The sequence below is a fragment of the Schistocerca nitens genome, chromosome 6 (assembly GCF_023898315.1).
Source record: "Schistocerca nitens isolate TAMUIC-IGC-003100 chromosome 6, iqSchNite1.1, whole genome shotgun sequence".
NCBI classification, from domain to species: Eukaryota; Metazoa; Arthropoda; class Insecta; order Orthoptera; family Acrididae; genus Schistocerca; species Schistocerca nitens.
The window spans coordinates 722,445,350-722,463,698 of NC_064619.1; the positions used below are offsets into that span (position 1 = coordinate 722,445,350).

Sequence of the window (18,349 nt, forward strand, 5' to 3'; positions counted from 1 at the left end):
CGGAGCGGCAACGCTCCAAAGGTCGTGGTGAGCGGGCGCGGACCGCAGGGGGAACGCTTGGTGCCCCAGACCGTAGATGAAACCCCCAGGAGCGGGGTTGGTGGGCGCGGACCGCAGAGGGAACACCTAGAACCGCAGCGGACGGAAAACGGAGCAGCAACGCTCCAGCAGGTCGCAGGGAATGGGCGCGGACCACAGAGGAAGCGCCTGCAGCCGTTGGTGGAGGGGGAAGGCCATAGGCATAAATACTGGACCAGGTCCACTCGAGGAGCAGTCTCAGGTCGCACCTGATGAAGGTTACGAGCTACGTGACCGAAATATCGTGCAAGTACGACGCTGCTATCCGGCAGAACACCCGACAACCCAAGATGTCGTGAAGATAAACTATTTATCCATGTTATTAGACTTACAACGTAAGCTTTTGTCATACCTAGTATGTTTCTGACGTTAGAGATTAATTGTCTGCTTCGGCGTGTTATTCTTTTTACCTAAGGATGAAGCTTTTTGTTCCGGTTTTATACGATTCAGTGACTTTAACGCCGAACTTGATAATGTCATTTAACAATTCTACCTCCCAAACTTCAGATTACAATCTCCACTGGTGAAAGACATGGCAAAAAGTATTGGAAGACAGGCATTCCGAAAATCGCAGAGAACAAACGGAAAGCATACAGAAAGTGTTACGGGGCTGTAAATTTCAGAAGGCCTCTGCAGAATTCCGAAAGTGGGAAGAAAGACAGTTGAGCGCGTTCCTGGGAGATCCGCTTCGGGTTTTTCGCGTCATTTCTAAATTCATACCCCGCCATATTTTTGACGCATGTCAGTGACAGAATCTCCAATATCCTTCCACGTGTAAATAACAAGTAGCTCTCCATTTGGACTGACTAATATAATCCTCTAGTTCTTTAATTTTACTACCAACATCTTTTAGCGGTTCACTGCTGCGAACGGCAGAAATAAATTTTACCTATTATATAATTTCCTCAGTCTTTTGAGATCTACTCATATACCGTACATTGTATAGGCGTATGAAAATATATATTTTGATAACTTTTTGTTGGACAATAGCTTAATGACATGGCCTTCCGCAAAAGGAATCCGTAACATACATCATTTTTCTACCTATTACATACACACAATTGCGCCACTATATGGCATTGCCTTAATCTAGTAAATCGTTAAAATTAATGTCACTGGAACGAAAAGTAGCAGAGTTTTTCAATATCATCAAAGGTTTCATTGAATTACAAAGTCGAAAACTCATTACTGCACGGTAATTAGTTGTCAAATGCGTTATAAACCCTTTCCTCTTCTTCCGAAACGATCTAATCTAACTTCTTCTCCAATGATTCTGCCTGTGTACGTCTCCGTGATGTGCCCAGTAGCACTGAAACTACCTGGCAGATTAAAACTGTGTGCGTGACTGTCAACCGAGCTTGGAATCTTTCCTTTCACAGAGTAGCCTACTTACATATTAACCATCAGTAGTTTCCCATTACAATTCGCGTTACAAAGGACCCGATAAGGTCTCTTTATTACTTTGATAATGTGATGAATGAGCTCACCTTGTTTCTGACCGACGTCATCGAAATTTTCAGGAGAAAATATCAAGGTCACAGTTCAAAAAGATCTGGAACTAACATCTACAACTTTTCAAGTATGTTCGTTTCAATAGAAATATGATGTGGGTCCATTTTACTGCCTAAGAATTTCTTGATTGATGTGTTTTTAATTTAAAAATTAGAACTGAACTTCATTCATAGAATGTCGGATTTAAAAAAAACACGTCTTCCTTCAATTACCATTCTGATAGATGAAAAAACTTCTCGCAGAGGTACTAGAAACATTCTACGTCTTTGGCTGAGAGTTTAACGAACTGTTTCATTATGCCCAAAATTTATTTGTAAAGGTGGTATAGAAATTTTGCTGATAAACAAATAGAAGAATAAGCCTAGAACTTTCATAATAGTTAAGGCATACACTGCCAAGCCAGAACATTAATACCACATGCTTCACAGCGCGTTTGCCAATCTTAGGAAAGCAATGCAACAGCGAATGTGGATAGTATAGATTTGACAAGTCTTTAGGAGCTTCGGGAGGAATGTGGCAGTAGGAATCTACGCACAGCCCCCGCAGTTCCCGTAAATTTTGTCCCTGTGGTTTGTCGGCGCAGACTTGGTGATGTGACTGGGTCCAAAATGTGTTCCATCGCATTTAAATCAGGTGAATTTGGTGGTCCTGACATCAACGTGATTCCACTATCACTCTTCAAATCACTGTGGCGCGATACTAACCTTGTGACGCGGATAGTTATTGCTTCATGCAGATCTCCATGCTACCCTATCCTGTGCGAGCCTATTCATCTCCTAATAACTACTACAACCTACATCCTTCTGAATATGCTTACTGTATTCAACTCTTGGTCTCCCTCTACAATTTTTACCTCTCACGCTTCCCTCAAATACTCGACTGGCGAACCCTTGATGTTTCAGAATGTATCCTATTAACCGATCTCTTCATTTGCTTAAGTTGTGTCCCATATTTATTGTCTCCTCAGTTCTGTTCAGTACCTCACGCAGTTCCAGGCTGAAGCGCCTAGAACCGCTCGGCCACTCCGGTTGGCTGTTTTCTGGTTTCTGAACAAGTTGAATATAGCCTTTCGCTCCCTGTATTTTACTCTTGATACATCCAGAATTTCAAAGAGAGTTTTCCAGTGAACAGTCTACAAATGCTATAAACGTAGCTTCACCTTTCCTTAACCTTTCTTACAAGGTTAGTTGTAGGGTCAGTATTGCCTTGCGAGTTCTTACATTTCTCTGGAATCCAAACTTCTTCTTCTTCTTCCGTATCCGGATGCACCAATTGTGTTGTCACCGCCAGACAGCACACTTGCTTGGTGGTAGCCTTTAAATCGGCCGCGGTCCGTTAGTATACGTCGGACCCGCGTGTCGCCACTGTCAGTGATTGCAGACCGAGCGCCACCACACGGCAGGTCTAGAGAGACGTCCTGGCACTCGCCCAGTTGTACAGCCGACTTTGCTAGGAATGGTTCACTGACAATTACGCTCTCATTAGCCGAGACGATAGTTAGCATAGCCTTTAGCTACGCCATTTGCTACGACCTAGCAAGGCGTCATTACCAGTTTATATTGAGCATATTAATGTACCGTCAAGAGCGATGTACTCCAATTATGGATTAAAGTTAAGTATTACAGCAACTGCGTCCGTTTTTCTAAGTTCTCACTTCTCTGACCTGTTCCAGACCTCACGCCAGACTGCGTGTAATTAAACGCGTGCATTTCGGCCTCCTCTAGCAACACGGTGTTGGCTCTTCTGCCAACACAGCACCAATTATATCTTCCTTGGTTTTGGTGCTCCGGTGTTTGCAGGATTGGCCGACTAGGTCGTTTCCAGGGGACGCCCGATTGCTTGTTGTTCGAGTGGTGAACGCAATCTTCGTGGAGGCTCCTGCAGTGTCCCCGGAATCCAAACTAATCTACCCCGACGTCGGCTTCTACCAGTTTTTCTGTTCTTCTGTAAAGAATTCTTCTTAGTATTTTGCAACCATGACTTATTAAACAGGTAGTCCGATAATTTTCACACCTGTCAGCAACTGCTTCTTAAAGTCTTTGGGGATTTCACCTGTTTCATAAATCTTACACGCTGGATGGAAAATTTTTATAATGGCTTGTTCTCCCAAGGCTATAAATAGCTCTGGCGAAATGTCTCCTACTCCCAGGGCCTTGTTTCCACTTAGGTATTTCAAAGCTCTGTCAAATGTTGCTCGCAGTATCATATATCGCACCTTATCTTCATCTATGTCCTCTTCCATTTCTATAATATTGCACTTAGTCACCTTTCTCCTGTACAGACGCTCTTTATATTCCTTCCAGATTTCAGCTTTCCATTCATTTCTTAGAAATGGTTTTTCATCTGAGCTCTTGATATTCATACAGTTACTCCTCTTTACCCCAAAGGGCTCTTTAACTTTTCTGAAGGCCATATCTACCTTTCCCCTAGTTAAAGAAGCGTTTAAATTCTTAGTTTTGTCCTCTAACGATTCCTTCTCAGCCATTTTGCGCTTCCTGTCTGACTTTTTTTAAACGTATGTGTTCCCTTTCGCCTGCTTCATTTGCTGCATTTTTGTGTTTTCTCCTTTCGTTCGTTACAATTAATTTCTCCTTGTTATCCAAGGATTTCTACTACGCCTTGTCTTTTTACCTCTTTCAACGTCTGCTGCCTTCATTATTAAATCTCTTATCTACCCATTCGTCTTCCGCACTATTCTTTTCCCTTGTTCTAGTCAATCATTGCCTAATCCTCACTCTGAAACTCTCAGTGACCTCTGGTTCTTTCAATTTATCCAGGTCCCAGCTCCTTAATTTCCCAACTTTTTCCAATTTCTTCAGTTTTAATCTACATTTCATAACCAATAAGCTGTGGTCATAGTGCACGTCTGCCCTGGGAATGACTTACAGTTTAAAATCTAGTTCCTAAATTTATGTGTTACCATTATACACTCCTGGAAATTGAAATAAGAACACCGTGAATTCATTGTCCCAGGAAGGGGAAACTTTATTGACACATTCCTGGGGTCAGATACATCACATGGTCACACTGACAGAACCACAGGCACATAGACACAGGCAACAGAGCATGCACAATGTCGGCACTAGTACAGTGTATATACACCTTTCGCAGCAATGCAGGCTGCTATTCTCCCATGGAGAAGTGCTGGATGTAGTCCTGTGGAACGGCTTGCCATGCCATTTCCACCTGGCGCCTCAGTTGGACCAGCGTTCGTGCTGGACGTGCAGACCGTGTGAGACGACGCTTCATCCAGTCCCAAACATGCTCAATGGGGGACAGATCCGGAGATCTTGCTGGCCAGGGTAGTTGACTTACACCTTCTAGAGCACATTGGGTGGCACGGGATACATGCGGGCGTGCACTGTCCTGTTGGAACAGCAAGTTCCCTTGCCGGTCTAGGAATGGTAGAACGATGGGTTCGATGACGGTTTGGATGTACCGTGCACTATTCAGTGTCCCCTCGACGATCACCAGTGGTGTACGGCCAGTGTAGGAGATCGCTTCCCACACCATGATGCCGGGTGTTGGCCCTGTGTGCCTCGGTCGTATGCAGTCCTGATTGTGGCGCTCACCTGCACGGCGCCAAACACGCATACGACCATCATTGGCACCAAGGCAGAAGCGACTCTCATCGCTGAAGACGACACGTCTCCATTCGTCCCTCCATTCACGCCTGTCGCGACACCACTGGAGGCGGGCTGCACGATGTTGGGGCGTGAGCGGAAGACGGCCTAACGGTGTGCGGGACCGTAGCCCAGCTTCATGGAGACGGTTGCGAATGGTCCTCGCCGATACCCCAGGAGCAACAGTGTCCCTAATTTGCTGGGAAGTGGCGGTGCGGTCCCCTACGGCACTGCGTAGGATCCTACGGTCTTGGCGTGCATCCGTGCGTCGCTGCGGTCCGGTCCCAGGTCGACGGGCACGTGCACCTTCCGCCGACCACTGGCGACAACATCGATGTACTGTGGAGACCTCACGCCCCACGTGTTGAGCAATTCGGCGGTAGTCCACCCGGCCTCCCGCATGCCCACTATACGCCCTCGCTCAAAGTCCGTCAACTGCACATACGGTTCACGTCCACGCTGTCGCGGCATGCTACCAGTGTTAAAGACTGCGATGGAGCTCCGTATGCCACGGCAAACTGGCTGACACTGACGGCGGCGGTGCACAAATGCTGCGCAGCTAGCGCCATTCGACGGCCAACACCGCGGGTCCTGGTGTGCCCGCTGTGCCATGCGTGTGATCATTGCTTGTACAGCCCTCTCGCAGTGTCCGGAGCAAGTATGGTGGGTCTGACACACCGGTGTCAATGTGTTCTTTTTTCCATTTCCAGGAGTGTATAATCAATCCGAAATAAGTGTATGGTATATCGAAAATGTATCATCAAATTTGTCGTGAAACGCACTTTTTGAAAATATTCAGTGTTAATTGTGAAAAAAAAAAATGGAAATGAGCGTATGGCATCGTTGGCCGGGAGGCCCCTATTCGGGGAATTTCGGCCGCCAAGTGCAAGTCTTATTTCATTCGACGCCACATTGGGCGACTTGTGCACTGGTGATAAGGAGCTCACCTAGTTCACGACAACAACAACAGAGGGCGCTGCTGACCGTCCCCACCCCTCCCCTGCTCTCCTCTCCCCTTCCATCCTCTCCTTTCCCCTCCCATCCCCTCCTGTCCCCATCCCTCCCCTCCTGTCCCCATCCCTCTTCTCCCACCTCCTCTACTCTGAGGACAACACAACACCGAGTCCACGAGGGGAGAAAATCTCCAACCCGACCGGGAATCGCACCCGGGCCCGCTTGCATGGGTGGCAAGCAAGGTACCACTCAGCTAACCAGGCGGACCGTTAATCGTGAAAAAACTGGGTTATAGGGGTTTTTGTCATTATATTAAGTTGAGCGCTGTAAGGCCACAAGTTTCTTCACCGTTGACCTGTGTGATAATACTGCCCTTTACGTCACGAAGATACAACCCACAATTTAGTCTCTTCATGTGTTGCGTTTTATATCTAAGAAAATCATTTATTCCTATTTGAATAACCCATTTTCCTATCACATGTAAGTTTGTTTGATTACATTAGTCTGCAATCAATGATTTTTATGCTACTAATCCCTAAGTTCATTAAAAGATTATGAATGAAACACAAACAACACTGATGTAATATTTTACAGTATTTATTATTTGTGGCATGAACCTGTTTTAGGCTATTACGTCATCATCAAGTACAAAGATAAGTATCTGGTGCAGTGAAATTTTGTTGGATCAATGATATTAAACTAGTTCATCTACAGAGCATCTGTATTTCCAGAGATGAAAAATGTGAGAATTAGGAATAAGACAAGAGGGATTATTTCACTGTACATGCGGTATAAGATTATTTAACTAAGATAAAATAGCTTACACATTAACTGATGAACTATAGACAAATTAAAACAGTTGCACATAGAAGAAAAAAAACTGAAAATAAACTGTGGTGACAAATTCCGAAGATGTGGCTGAACGAAGTAAGCTTATCTTTAATAGGTCCTAAATTACAAACAGACAACAGTGATATTAAACAGATGGGTGAAGCAGCTGTGATGATTCAAAATATTTTTTTTAACCGAAGGAGAGAAATTATAGTAACTGAAATAAAGGAAAACGGGGCATGTGAGTAAGAGGGTTAACTTACAATATGGCCTGCATGGGATAATGAGCAGTATATGCAGCTGGAAGTGGTGAGTAAGGGAACTGTGTGTGGTCATTCAACACTAAGCTTGGGTTTATGAAGCAGTGTTTGTTAATTGCCATTATTTCAAGACAATTCATCTTCTTCCTTCATGGATATGATTACACAAGGGATGTGTATGTTTCACTCGTAATGCATAAAACATTCTAGTAAGAGCCGACGCAACAATGTCAGCGCAAAGCTTACGATTCCAAAACTGATTCAGTCTTTACGCTCTAAGATACTTTGAAAATAAAATTGAGTCCAATACAAGGTGACGCGACATGATTGACGGGAGACAGATGCCAGTCAGCGAGTGCACCTCCGCTCGTGGAGGCAGAGGCAGGTAACCCGGTGAGAGCCGAGCCGAGCAGTGGGCAGGTTAGTGTGCTAGTGAGTGGGTGACTAACTGACTCACGTCTCCTCGAGCACGGACGGCGGCCGGATCTCCCAGCGGACGGGCTCGCTGTAGTTGCTCAGGTCCAGGATCCACAGCCGCACATCCGGGTTCGTCGTGCCTGGCTGCAACAAGAGCCACGCTCCAGCCACACGCTGCGCCAACACCGCAGCGTAACACAACACACATTCCAGGGCGTTCAGTAAGTAATGCAACACTTGATTTTTCTCGGCCGTTTCCGAAACTTGTTTTGGGACACCGTGCAATATAATCGCTTCAGTCTCTGTAGTTTCTAAATTTCCGACAGGTATCGGCGCTATATACCGTATAGCCTTCAAAATGGCGTCTGCAAAGGATGTGCGTTCCAAGTAGAGAGCTGTCATTGAGTTTCCTGTCACGGAAAACCAGAGCATCGCAGATACTCATAGGGTGTACGGAGAGCTGGCAGTGAACAAAAGCACGGCGAGTCGTTGGGCAGGGCGTCTGTCATCACCGTAACAAGTTCGCGCAAACGTGTTCGATCTCCCAGGCAGGGCGACCGCACACAGCTGTGAATGTGACTCCTACAATGTTGGAACGTGCGGACAGTCTCATTCGAGGTTATCGGCGAATCAAAATGAAACACATCGCCGCTCAACTGGGCGTCTTTGTTGGTAGCGCTGACACATTCGTCTATCAGTTGGGGTACTCAAAACTATGTGCCCGCTGTGTGCCTCGCCGCCTATCACAAGAGCATAAAGAGCAACGAAGCGCAATCTGCGAAGAATTGTATGCGCGTTACGAGGATGACCGGGCCATTTTTTGTCGAACATAGTTCAGAGGCGACGAAACATGGGTCCATCACTTCTAACTCGAAATAACACACTGAGCGGTGCCACACCAACTTTCCTCCGAAGAAAAAGTTCAAAGCCGCAACCTCAGCCCATAAAGCAATGGCGACAGTCTGCTGCAACTCTGAACGGCTTATTCTGTTTGATGTTCTTCATCATGGTGCAACGATCAACTCTGAAGCGTATTGTGCTACCCTCAGGAAACTGAAGAAACGACCTTAGCGTGTTTGTCGTCACAAAAATGCAAACAAATTTATCCTTCATCGTGAAAACGGAAGGCCTCACACACGTCTACGCACCCGAGAGGGCTGACAAAGCTTCATTGAACTGTTACTCCTCATCCAGCCTACAGCCACGATCTCGCACTTCCCGACTTCCATCTGTTGGGCCCAACGAAGGATGCCCTCCGCAGGAAGCAGTACGTGCACCAGGGCAGGTTACTGATGTAAGAAGACGTTGGCGCCGATGTTGATCAGCAGAGTGGTGTCGTGCGGGCTTACAGGCATTTCCGGTAAGGTGGCGTGAGATCGTCGCATTGTTCGGAGATTATCTTGAAAAGTAGAGTTTTGTACCCAGAAGAGTGGGGAATAATATGGTGTACTGGTAGCCTGAATAACACCAACCTGCTTAAAAAAAAAAAAAAGAATGTTGCATTACTTGCTGAACGCCCCCACCATTCTACAAGATCGACCGTGCATAGTGTAAAACAAAGAAAACAATCAGAGATCTCTTCAAAGAAATTTGCACTTACCACAGTACACCGTCGGCTATCTTTCCAAGCTCATGCAGTATGTTACCTGTTATGGAAACGATCGAAAAATGCATTTCACTGTGTGAAGCTACATCACAGGCCATGGACGTGGCGCAACAAAAATTTGCTTTTCAGTATTTCATACGATTATTGCTCAACTTTCAGAATTTAAATGCTATCCTAACCTACTCATAAAGAGATGTTATCTTACTTTAAAGGCTGAACATAATAAGCCAAGTATTAAAGTTAGAAATAGTGTATATCACATGAGGCAGCGGAGTACAAGGCGCGCAGACTGACCAGATTATATTCATCCAGTATTTGGGGATTAGAGCACTTAGCGACTTACAACAGACTTTGCACATAATTTCAAACCTTTCTGGAATTTTTTCTCGCTGACACCGCCTGCCACAGTAAAACACTCCAGCATCAACATGACGTTTTAATATATTACTTCTTTACTGATAACTCTACTTGCAAAACATTTTACAGACAGTATCTACATATACCAGTCAACGTACCTGCAAAATTATTTGTACCAGCCATAATTCACCAGTTATCGCGTCATGTACACTGAGATGCATCTAAATCTAGGTTTTACTGCATCAACATGGAGACGTTTCCCCCGTGCTTGTTCGATTCCTAAAAGAATCAAATGAAAACCTTAAATTTGTAATAAGAAATCGAAATTTCGCTCCGTTATGCTGTAAGTTGGTAAGATGTTACAAACAGCGTGAAGAATGGCCTGTAGGTGGCAGCATAGTGCAGATGCACACATACTGTCGCACTATCAGTACAAATGTGGCCGCCCCACTTGTGAGTTGCACCAGGTAAGAACAGCATTCTGTTATTCGATTTTTGCTTGGTGAAGGTGTGAAAACTATTGAAATTCATCGACAAATGAAGGTTCAGTACGGTGATGCATGTTTGTCACAGCAGCAAATCTAGGAATGGAGTAGGAAGTTAGCAGATGGTGTGCCTTCAGTGGAAGATGCTCCTCGTCCAGGTCAGGCACAACGAGTTGTGACTCCACAGAACATTGCAGCATTTGAAGCCATAGTTAAGGAAATCCGCCGAGTGACACTGAACGACATTTCAGTATGTTTACAGATTAGTCATGGGTCAGCACACCATATTGTGCATGATGTGCTCCAGTTTCACAAAGTTTCTGTAAGATGGGTGCCACGGCAGCTGACAAGGTGATGGCTTCCTTGGAAGAATTGTTACTGGGGACGAAACCTGGGTTCACTTCCACCAATCGGAAACGAAGAGAGTGAGCAAGGAATGGCGGCATTCCTCATCACCAAAATCAAAGAAGTTTCTAACAGAACCATCAGCAGGGAAGGTTATGCTGACTCTCTTTTGGGACGAAAAAGGCGTCATTTTGGAGCATTACATGCGTAGAGGCACCACTGTCACCAGTGCATCATACACAGATCTCCTAAAAAATCATCTGCGGCCTGCAATCAAATCAGAGCGACGTGGATTGCTGTCAGCAGGTGCCCTTTTGCAACATGACAATGCAAGGCCCCACACTGCCCGTAAAACAGTTGCAACAATCACAGACCTGCATTCTGAGTGTTTTCCTCGTCCACCATACTCACCAGACCATGTCCCAAGTGATTTCCGTATGTTTGGAGCACTCAAAGACGCAATGGGAGGAAAGAAGTTCCGTTCTGATGAAGAGGTACGCCACGTGGTGCATGAGTGGTTGCGAGCACTACCAAAAGAATTTTTTTCTAAAGGAATTTATGCGCTTTATAAGCGCTGGAAGACTTGCATTGAGCGTGGGGGAGATAATGTTGAAAAGTGATACAGCTTTGTACCACTTCTGCGCAATAAATAATATTTTAAAAAATATTTAAGGTTTTCGTTTGACTCACCCTCGTACTATCGTAGAGATCCACAGCGACACTTATTAGTATCTAGAATTTTTATTAAGTAATTGTTCGATAATCGTTTAATTTCTATCAACGAATTTAATATTGAAAGAGCAACGAGAGTTCCCAAAACGATCACTAGATAGTACAGTATCTAGATGTCACGTATTAGAAGAGTAGCCATCACCATTTGTTAAATAGTATTTTAATCAATATGGGTGCCGCACGTTACCAATGCTATTTCATTCTAAACAGTATTGTTTTCCGTTTTTTGTGGAGTGCAGAGAAGGGCAAGTTAAAGGAAAACATACAGTGGCGGTACCTCGGCGCCATTACCCCACTCGTTCCCTACCTTTACAAGAAGCAGCAGAGGTTGCAAAGTGAATCCATATTAGTATTAGAAAGTATTCATTTTTGTCGCCTAATGATCACACTGTAGACTAAGTTTAGACCAACAAAGCTTCAAGTTCCTCATTCGCTTCTAAAATATCTGACACATTCTGACAACTGATTAATGTGCTCAGTATGGGGTGTGACCAACTCTGGCGCCAATACAGGCCTGACAACGACGGGACATGCTGTAAATGATGTCATCAACCTCATTTTGAGGCAATAACGCCCATTCTTCCTGAAGAGCTGTTCAGAAATCTTGGAGAGTGATTGGTGGATGCTGTCATGATGCAGTCCGTCTCCCTAGTGCATCTTAGACAAGCTCTATGGGATTTAAATCCGGAGTTCGAGCAGGCCACGCCATGTGTGCAGTATCTTCTGTTTCCAAACAACGTCAACTACCTGTCCTCTATGAAGTCTAGCATTATCGTCCATCAGTTCGAAGTCTGGACCCACAGCACCTTGCAACAGCCGCGCTTGAGATCCCAAGATCCCCTTACGGTACCTGACGGAAGTTAAATCTTGCTGATTCACCCATACAATTTGATGAAGAGGTGTTCGAGTGGCCAACATAATCCCTGCTCACATCATTAGGGACCCTTCTCGATATCGGCCTCTTTCCACAATGTTTGGGTTCCGAAATCGTGTTCTACGTGTCCTCCAGATGCGAATCGGTCGAGAATCACTCTCTCGTCCAAATTGGGTCTGATCTGTGAAGAGAACGTTGGCTCATCGTTCGACTGTCCACTTTGCATGTTGATGGCTTCACTCTAGACGTTCCCTTCTGTGAAGACTCGTCAGAAGTAAACAGAGGGCAAGTCTCCAACAATAAAAGTCACTGCTGAAGCCATCTGTACACCGTCTGCCTTGACACAACACGTCCATGGGATGCTACGAGGTCAGATGTCAACTGCACTGCAGCAGTAAGGCACTCTTTCTGATGTCACATGTGGTCGGCCCTGTCCTGCTCTCCGCAATACATTTTCGGTCACTATTAAGTGTCGCGACTCTCCTGTTTCCATTCTTCCTACGGCCCTCCACAGCAGAGACTCTGTAGGCGTGTACTCTGTGCCATACTGCACCCCCTGTGACTGTGTACACAGCGATTGTGAGTGTGGGACTACCCTGCAAACACCACCCCGGTTGACAGGTGCCCTGACGTCTCTGTTGGCATTGTTGTCCGAGCAGAACACGATCATAACGACATCTGTTGACAGTTTGTATGATTATATCGTGAATTAGACACAGGACGTTGAAATAGCAGTTTATAGCTTTTATTTCGGACTCCAGTGTACACTCCTGGAAATTGAAATAAGAACACCGTGAATTCATTGTCCCAGGAAGGGGAAACTTTATTGACACATTCCTGGGGTCCGATACATCACATGATCACACTGACAGAACCACAGGCACATAGACACAGGCAACAGAGCATGCACAATGTCGGCACTAGTACAGTGTATATACACCTTTCGCAGCAATGCAGGCTGCTATTCTCCCATGGAGACGATCGTAGAGATGCTGGATGTAGTCCTGTGGAACGGCTTGCCATGCCATTTCCACCTGGCGCCTCAGTTGGACCAGCGTTCGTGCTGGACGTGCAGACCGCGTGAGACGACGCTTCATCCAGTCCCAAACATGCTCAATGGGGGACAGATCCGGAGATCTTGCTGGCCAGGGTAGTTGACTTACACCTTCTAGAGCACGTTGGGTGGCACGGGATACATGCGGACGTGCATTGTCCTGTTGGAACAGCAAGTTCCCTTGCCGGTCTAGGAATGGTAGAACGATGGGTTCGATGACGGTTTGGATGTACCGTGCACTATTCAGTGTCCCCTCGACGATCACCAGTGGTGTACGGCCAGTGTAGGAGATCGCTCCCCACACCATGATGCCGGGTGTTGGCCCTGTGTGCCTCGGTCGTATGCAGTCCTGATTGTGGCGCTCACCTGCACGGCGCCAAACACGCATACGACCATCATTGGCACCAAGGCAGAAGCGACTCTCATCGCTGAAGACGACACGTCTCCATTCGTCCCTCCATTCACGCCTGTCGCGACACCACTGGAGGCGGGCTGCACGATGTTGGGGCGTGAGCGGAAGACGGCCTAACGGTGTGCGGGACCGTAGCCCAGCTTCATGGAGACGGTTGCGAATGGTCCTCGCCGATACCCCAGGAGCAACAGTGTCCCTAATTTGCTGGGAAGTGGCGGTGCGGTCCCCTACGGCACTGCGTAGGATCCTACGGTCTTGGCGTGCATCCGTGCGTCGCTGCGGTCCGGTCCCAGGTCGACGGGCACGTGCACCTTCCGCCGACCACTGGCGACAACATCGATGTACTGTGGAGACCTCACGCCCCACGTGTTGAGCAATTCGGCGGTAGTCCACCCGGCCTCCCGCATGCCCACTATACGCCCTCGCTCAAAGTCCGTCAACTGCACATACGGTTCACGTCCACGCTGTCGCGGCATGCTACCAGTGTTAAAGACTGCGATGGAGCTCCGTATGCCACGGCAAACTGGCTGACACTGACGGCGGCGGTGCACAAATGCTGCGCAGCTAGCGCCATTCGACGGCCAACACCGCGGTTCCTGGTGTGTCCACTGTGCCGTGCGTGTGATCATTGCTTGTACAGCCCTCTCGCAGTGTCCGGAGCAAGTATGGTGGGTCTGACACACCGGTGTCAATGTGTTCTTTTTTCCATTTCCAGGAGTGTATTTTGCGTTCATCAGTTTCAGACTGATTTACTCATCATCAGACAACGTCTAAGGGTAGAATGTGAAAGCTTGGTTGTGACTTAGCGAATCCAACGATAGTTAAAGAAAGGAATCTGCTTGTCGTGTCTGACTGATCTGTAGCTTAGCCTGCAGTTTGCATGAGCTTGGAATGTGACAGTTTGGTTGTGAGTTGCCGAAGATCACGACTCTGAAAGCAAAATACTATTTGAAGTGTTTTGGGTTCCGCAGAAACGTCAACACATTCCACTTCCGCACAAGTGTCACTCGTCAAAACTGTCACAAAGTCATATAAATGGATATAAGATGTCAAACGAGATACTAATACTCTGCAGTGACCCATGGGAACCCCTTATACCAAAAACTACTCAGAAAATACTCCCTGTAAATTAAACGAAACACCATCCAAATAATCAAAATATCCACGGGTGTGCTGCCGGTCTATAGTGTCCAACGGGCACAATATTTCGGCGATCATACATGTCGCCATCATCAGGTGAACTGACGGACTGAACTCCTGTGAACGTGCCGGCACGGAGATCCGTACGCTATGGCTGCTCAGAGGGAACTGGGTTCGGTCGTGCCGGCGGCCTATTTAAATACACTCCGTCCGCGGCGCGCTCCCTCCGCCGTCCGCGCCCCGCGCCACGGTCGCGTGGTGGAACGGATTGCGACGGCGTCTGAGATGACGTCGGTGTGATGGCTCTGTCCGCCGTGGTCGTCACAACTATACGTTTGCTCGATTTACTCTTGATTAACCCAATCGCTGGTTCCCAAGCCTTGCTAAGATTATAGCCACAGTCACGGTTTATGAGGTCGTCATTGGTGCGAATTTCGATGGCCTCTCTAACAACGCTGTCCCAGTATCTCGACGTCTGTACCAGAATCCTCGTGCGGTCATACTCCATGGCGTGATTTTCCGACAAACAATGTTCAGCGACCGCCGACTTGCTCGGATCCATCAGTCGAGTGTGCCTCTGGTGTTCACGGCATCGATCCTCGACGGTACGGATCGTCTGACCAATATACGACTTGCCACATTGACACGGAATCTGGTATACGCCGGCCTTCCTCAAACCGAGGTCATCTTTGGCGCTTCCCAACAGTGCACGAGTTTTATTTGGAGGACAAAATCGCCGAAATATTGTGCCCGTTGGACACTATAGACCGGCAGCACACCCGTGGATATTTTGACTATCAAATACGCCGGGAGAAACTCAAGAATCACACCATCCAAATAGGCATCGGAAGGCCGAACGGTACCGACCGACCACAATGTCATCCTCAGCTGATAGGAGTCACCGGATGCGGATGTGATGCGGCATGTGGTCAGCACACCGCTCTTACGACCGTTGTCAGTTTTTAGGACTGGAGCCGCCCGTTCTGAATCACGTAACTCCTCACTTGGCCTCACCTGCGACCTGACAGGAACCAGTGTTACCACTACGACAGAGCCGTTGGAATACCGCTCTAAAACTTCCCAAATTTTATCGGTGGAGTTCGGACTCACGCTTAGAAGCGCCAGGGTCTCGCCGCATTGCTGCTCAGCATCACGAGTTGAGGGTGACATAACTTGTGGGAAGCTCGGTTGGACAGAGCAGTACAGCGCACTACTCACCGTGGGGAAGCGGACGCTACGCGACTCTGGGAAGGTGGACCAGGTGCCGAAGCCGCCCGAGATGGCGCCGGAGGACGCACCGGCGCCGAACCAGGGGAAGGCCAACGAGCGCACCTCCGAGTCGTTGAAGGTGGCGAACAGCACGTGGGAGCCGTCCGCGGACCCCCACAGCGCCTCCGGCGTCGTCAGCACGTCCTCTGGCGGCACACGCAACAACCAACTCTAAGGCGTCTGGTGCAGCAGCGCCAGCAGCAGCGGTGTGGGTCGGGCAAGTGCCCAGTGAGCAGGGCGTTTATAAATGGGCATTTGCCCAAAGCAGTTTTAGATGCCGAAAATCTGGACATTTATTAAAAAAGTACTTTTTAACCTTTTACTGCTAGGATGTATAATTTACTAGTTAAAACAAGCGATAGGACAATACGCCTGATATTGAAAGTTGGTAGATCTAAGCATTTATACCTACGTATACCATCATTGCCTATATTACTAACAATAAAAGGAAAGAACAGAGAAGGATTTTTTTAAATTTTTTTTTTACTAGCATGCTGTACCGCGGAATGGCGTGTGTTGCTGACACCTGCTTATAATTTATAATGACCTTAATGACCTTTTTTTACCAGTTCTATTCTTCATTCTCTGTCTCTTTCTCGCACTCGTACAGCGTACAGTCACACAGTATCTCTCTCTCTCTCTCTCTCTCTCTCTCTCGTGTGCGCGTTCTCTCTCTCTCTCTCTCACACACACACACACACAAGCACACATAAACACACTCTGTTGAACAGCTGTGTACTGATAGCTGGTATTTAAATAAAACTCTGATTATTACTGAGGAATGATTACTCATAACAATATTATTGCTGAATAAACAGCTAGCATTAAATGTATTCTTAAATGTTAAACAATTTCAGTGGATCGAAAAAATGCTTTATTGTCAGATGTAGCGACATTTGTGCCAGTCTATAGTTTTCTGTTCTGCTCGTTTCTTTATCTGCTTCTGTGTGACAACACTGCACAGAAAATAAAATTGACCTCATTAAGGATGTAACAAGTTACGTTTGCATTTCAAATTATTCTCCCTAATAACTGTTCCCTAACTCTGAAGCAGGTTTTTCAACTTGATTACCCAACAACTAAAGAAGCAGTGTGGCAAAACACCTTTTCCAATACAAAATGACAGCTTAACGTTTTTTATAAACACCGTTAATCAATTAATCTTTAAAATGCATAAATTCCGGGGAAATTATGAATTCTGGGGATTTGCCTAGGCATTTGTCGTGGGCATTTGCCCCAACTTATAAATGCCCAGGTATTTTACACCGCTATCCACCGATAACAGACCGAGCGAGGTGGCGCAGTGGTAAGACACTGGACTCGCCTTCGGGAGGACGACGGTTCAATCCCGCGTTCGGCCATCCTGATTTAGGTTTTCCGTGATTTCCCTAAATCACTCCAGGCAAATGCCGGGATGGTTCCTCTGAAAGGGCACGGCCGACGTCCTTCCCCATCCTTCCCTAATCCGATGAGACCGATGACCACGCTGTCTGGTCTCCTTCCCCAAAACCAACCAACGACCGATAACAATGTCGTACCTCAACGGACTCGAGTGTGTGGTTAAAGGATTCTTCAAGAGGAATTCATAATAAAACGTGTCTGGGCGAGTGAGGAGGAGGCAAATTTGGATTACTGTAGTACCAGTCTTAAATAGAGAACTCGATACGTACATCTGAATCTCACGAGACATGTGAGAACATTTAACTAATTATTTCATTGACCATAGACTGTATCTAAGAAAAGCATCTTTAATGATATAGTCGAGTACAGTAAATGTATCTCACATGCTGCAATAAAGGTTCGTCATCACTATATTTATTTTAAAATAAATAAATTAATTATGAAAAGTAGAAAGAACTAACAATTCAAATAACACTTCATTCGTCTATTAAATCAGTTTATTCCTGAAATTTTCGAAATTTTGCTCAGGATATTGAAAAGTACACTTTATTATTCAGTATTCTGCTATCAGTCTCCTGACTGTAACAGTGCGGTTGGATTTATTAAAAACGTTTTATTTAATGAATTATAATGAAATTACGATGGCCACCCAATGTCTGTTCCATAGAACTTCAACACAGATGAGGTCTGTGTTTTAGCATTCACATACTTCAATTAAAACCTCCTTTCTCCGCTTCTGAGGGTCAGAATTTCTTTTACAACAAAATTTTGTTTCAAAAGGTTAGTTTCCAATTCTGGAAGATTCTCTTCTAAAATTAAAAAAAACAAGGTTTAACCGATACTACAAGCTCCAACTATGCTAATGTGACTACCGTCTGTGTACGACGTCAACGTGCAATAATCAGTAACAGGTGTCAGGTGGCAACACTAGCAGTGGAGGTCACGAAAACCAGTGCAGTCGGTGTCAGAGTGCGCAAACGGAGAGCTTTATCTGACGTC

At 46.3% G+C, this 18,349-nt stretch overlaps 1 protein-coding gene across 3 annotated transcripts in view; it reads right to left on the reverse strand.

Moving 5' to 3' along the window:
- The window catches only part of LOC126262714 (inactive dipeptidyl peptidase 10), a 1,533,490-nt gene that overhangs the window by 252,001 nt on the left and 1,263,140 nt on the right, over positions 1 to 18,349 (reverse strand). For all 3 annotated transcript variants that reach the window (XM_049959500.1, XM_049959499.1, XM_049959498.1), the window contains exons 9-10: positions 15,899 to 16,095; positions 7,716 to 7,819 (exon numbers count right to left, since the gene is read on the reverse strand). In XM_049959500.1, the coding sequence (XP_049815457.1) occupies positions 7,716 to 7,819; positions 15,899 to 16,095 (301 nt within the window). The remainder of the gene's footprint in view (positions 1 to 7,715; positions 7,820 to 15,898; positions 16,096 to 18,349) is intronic.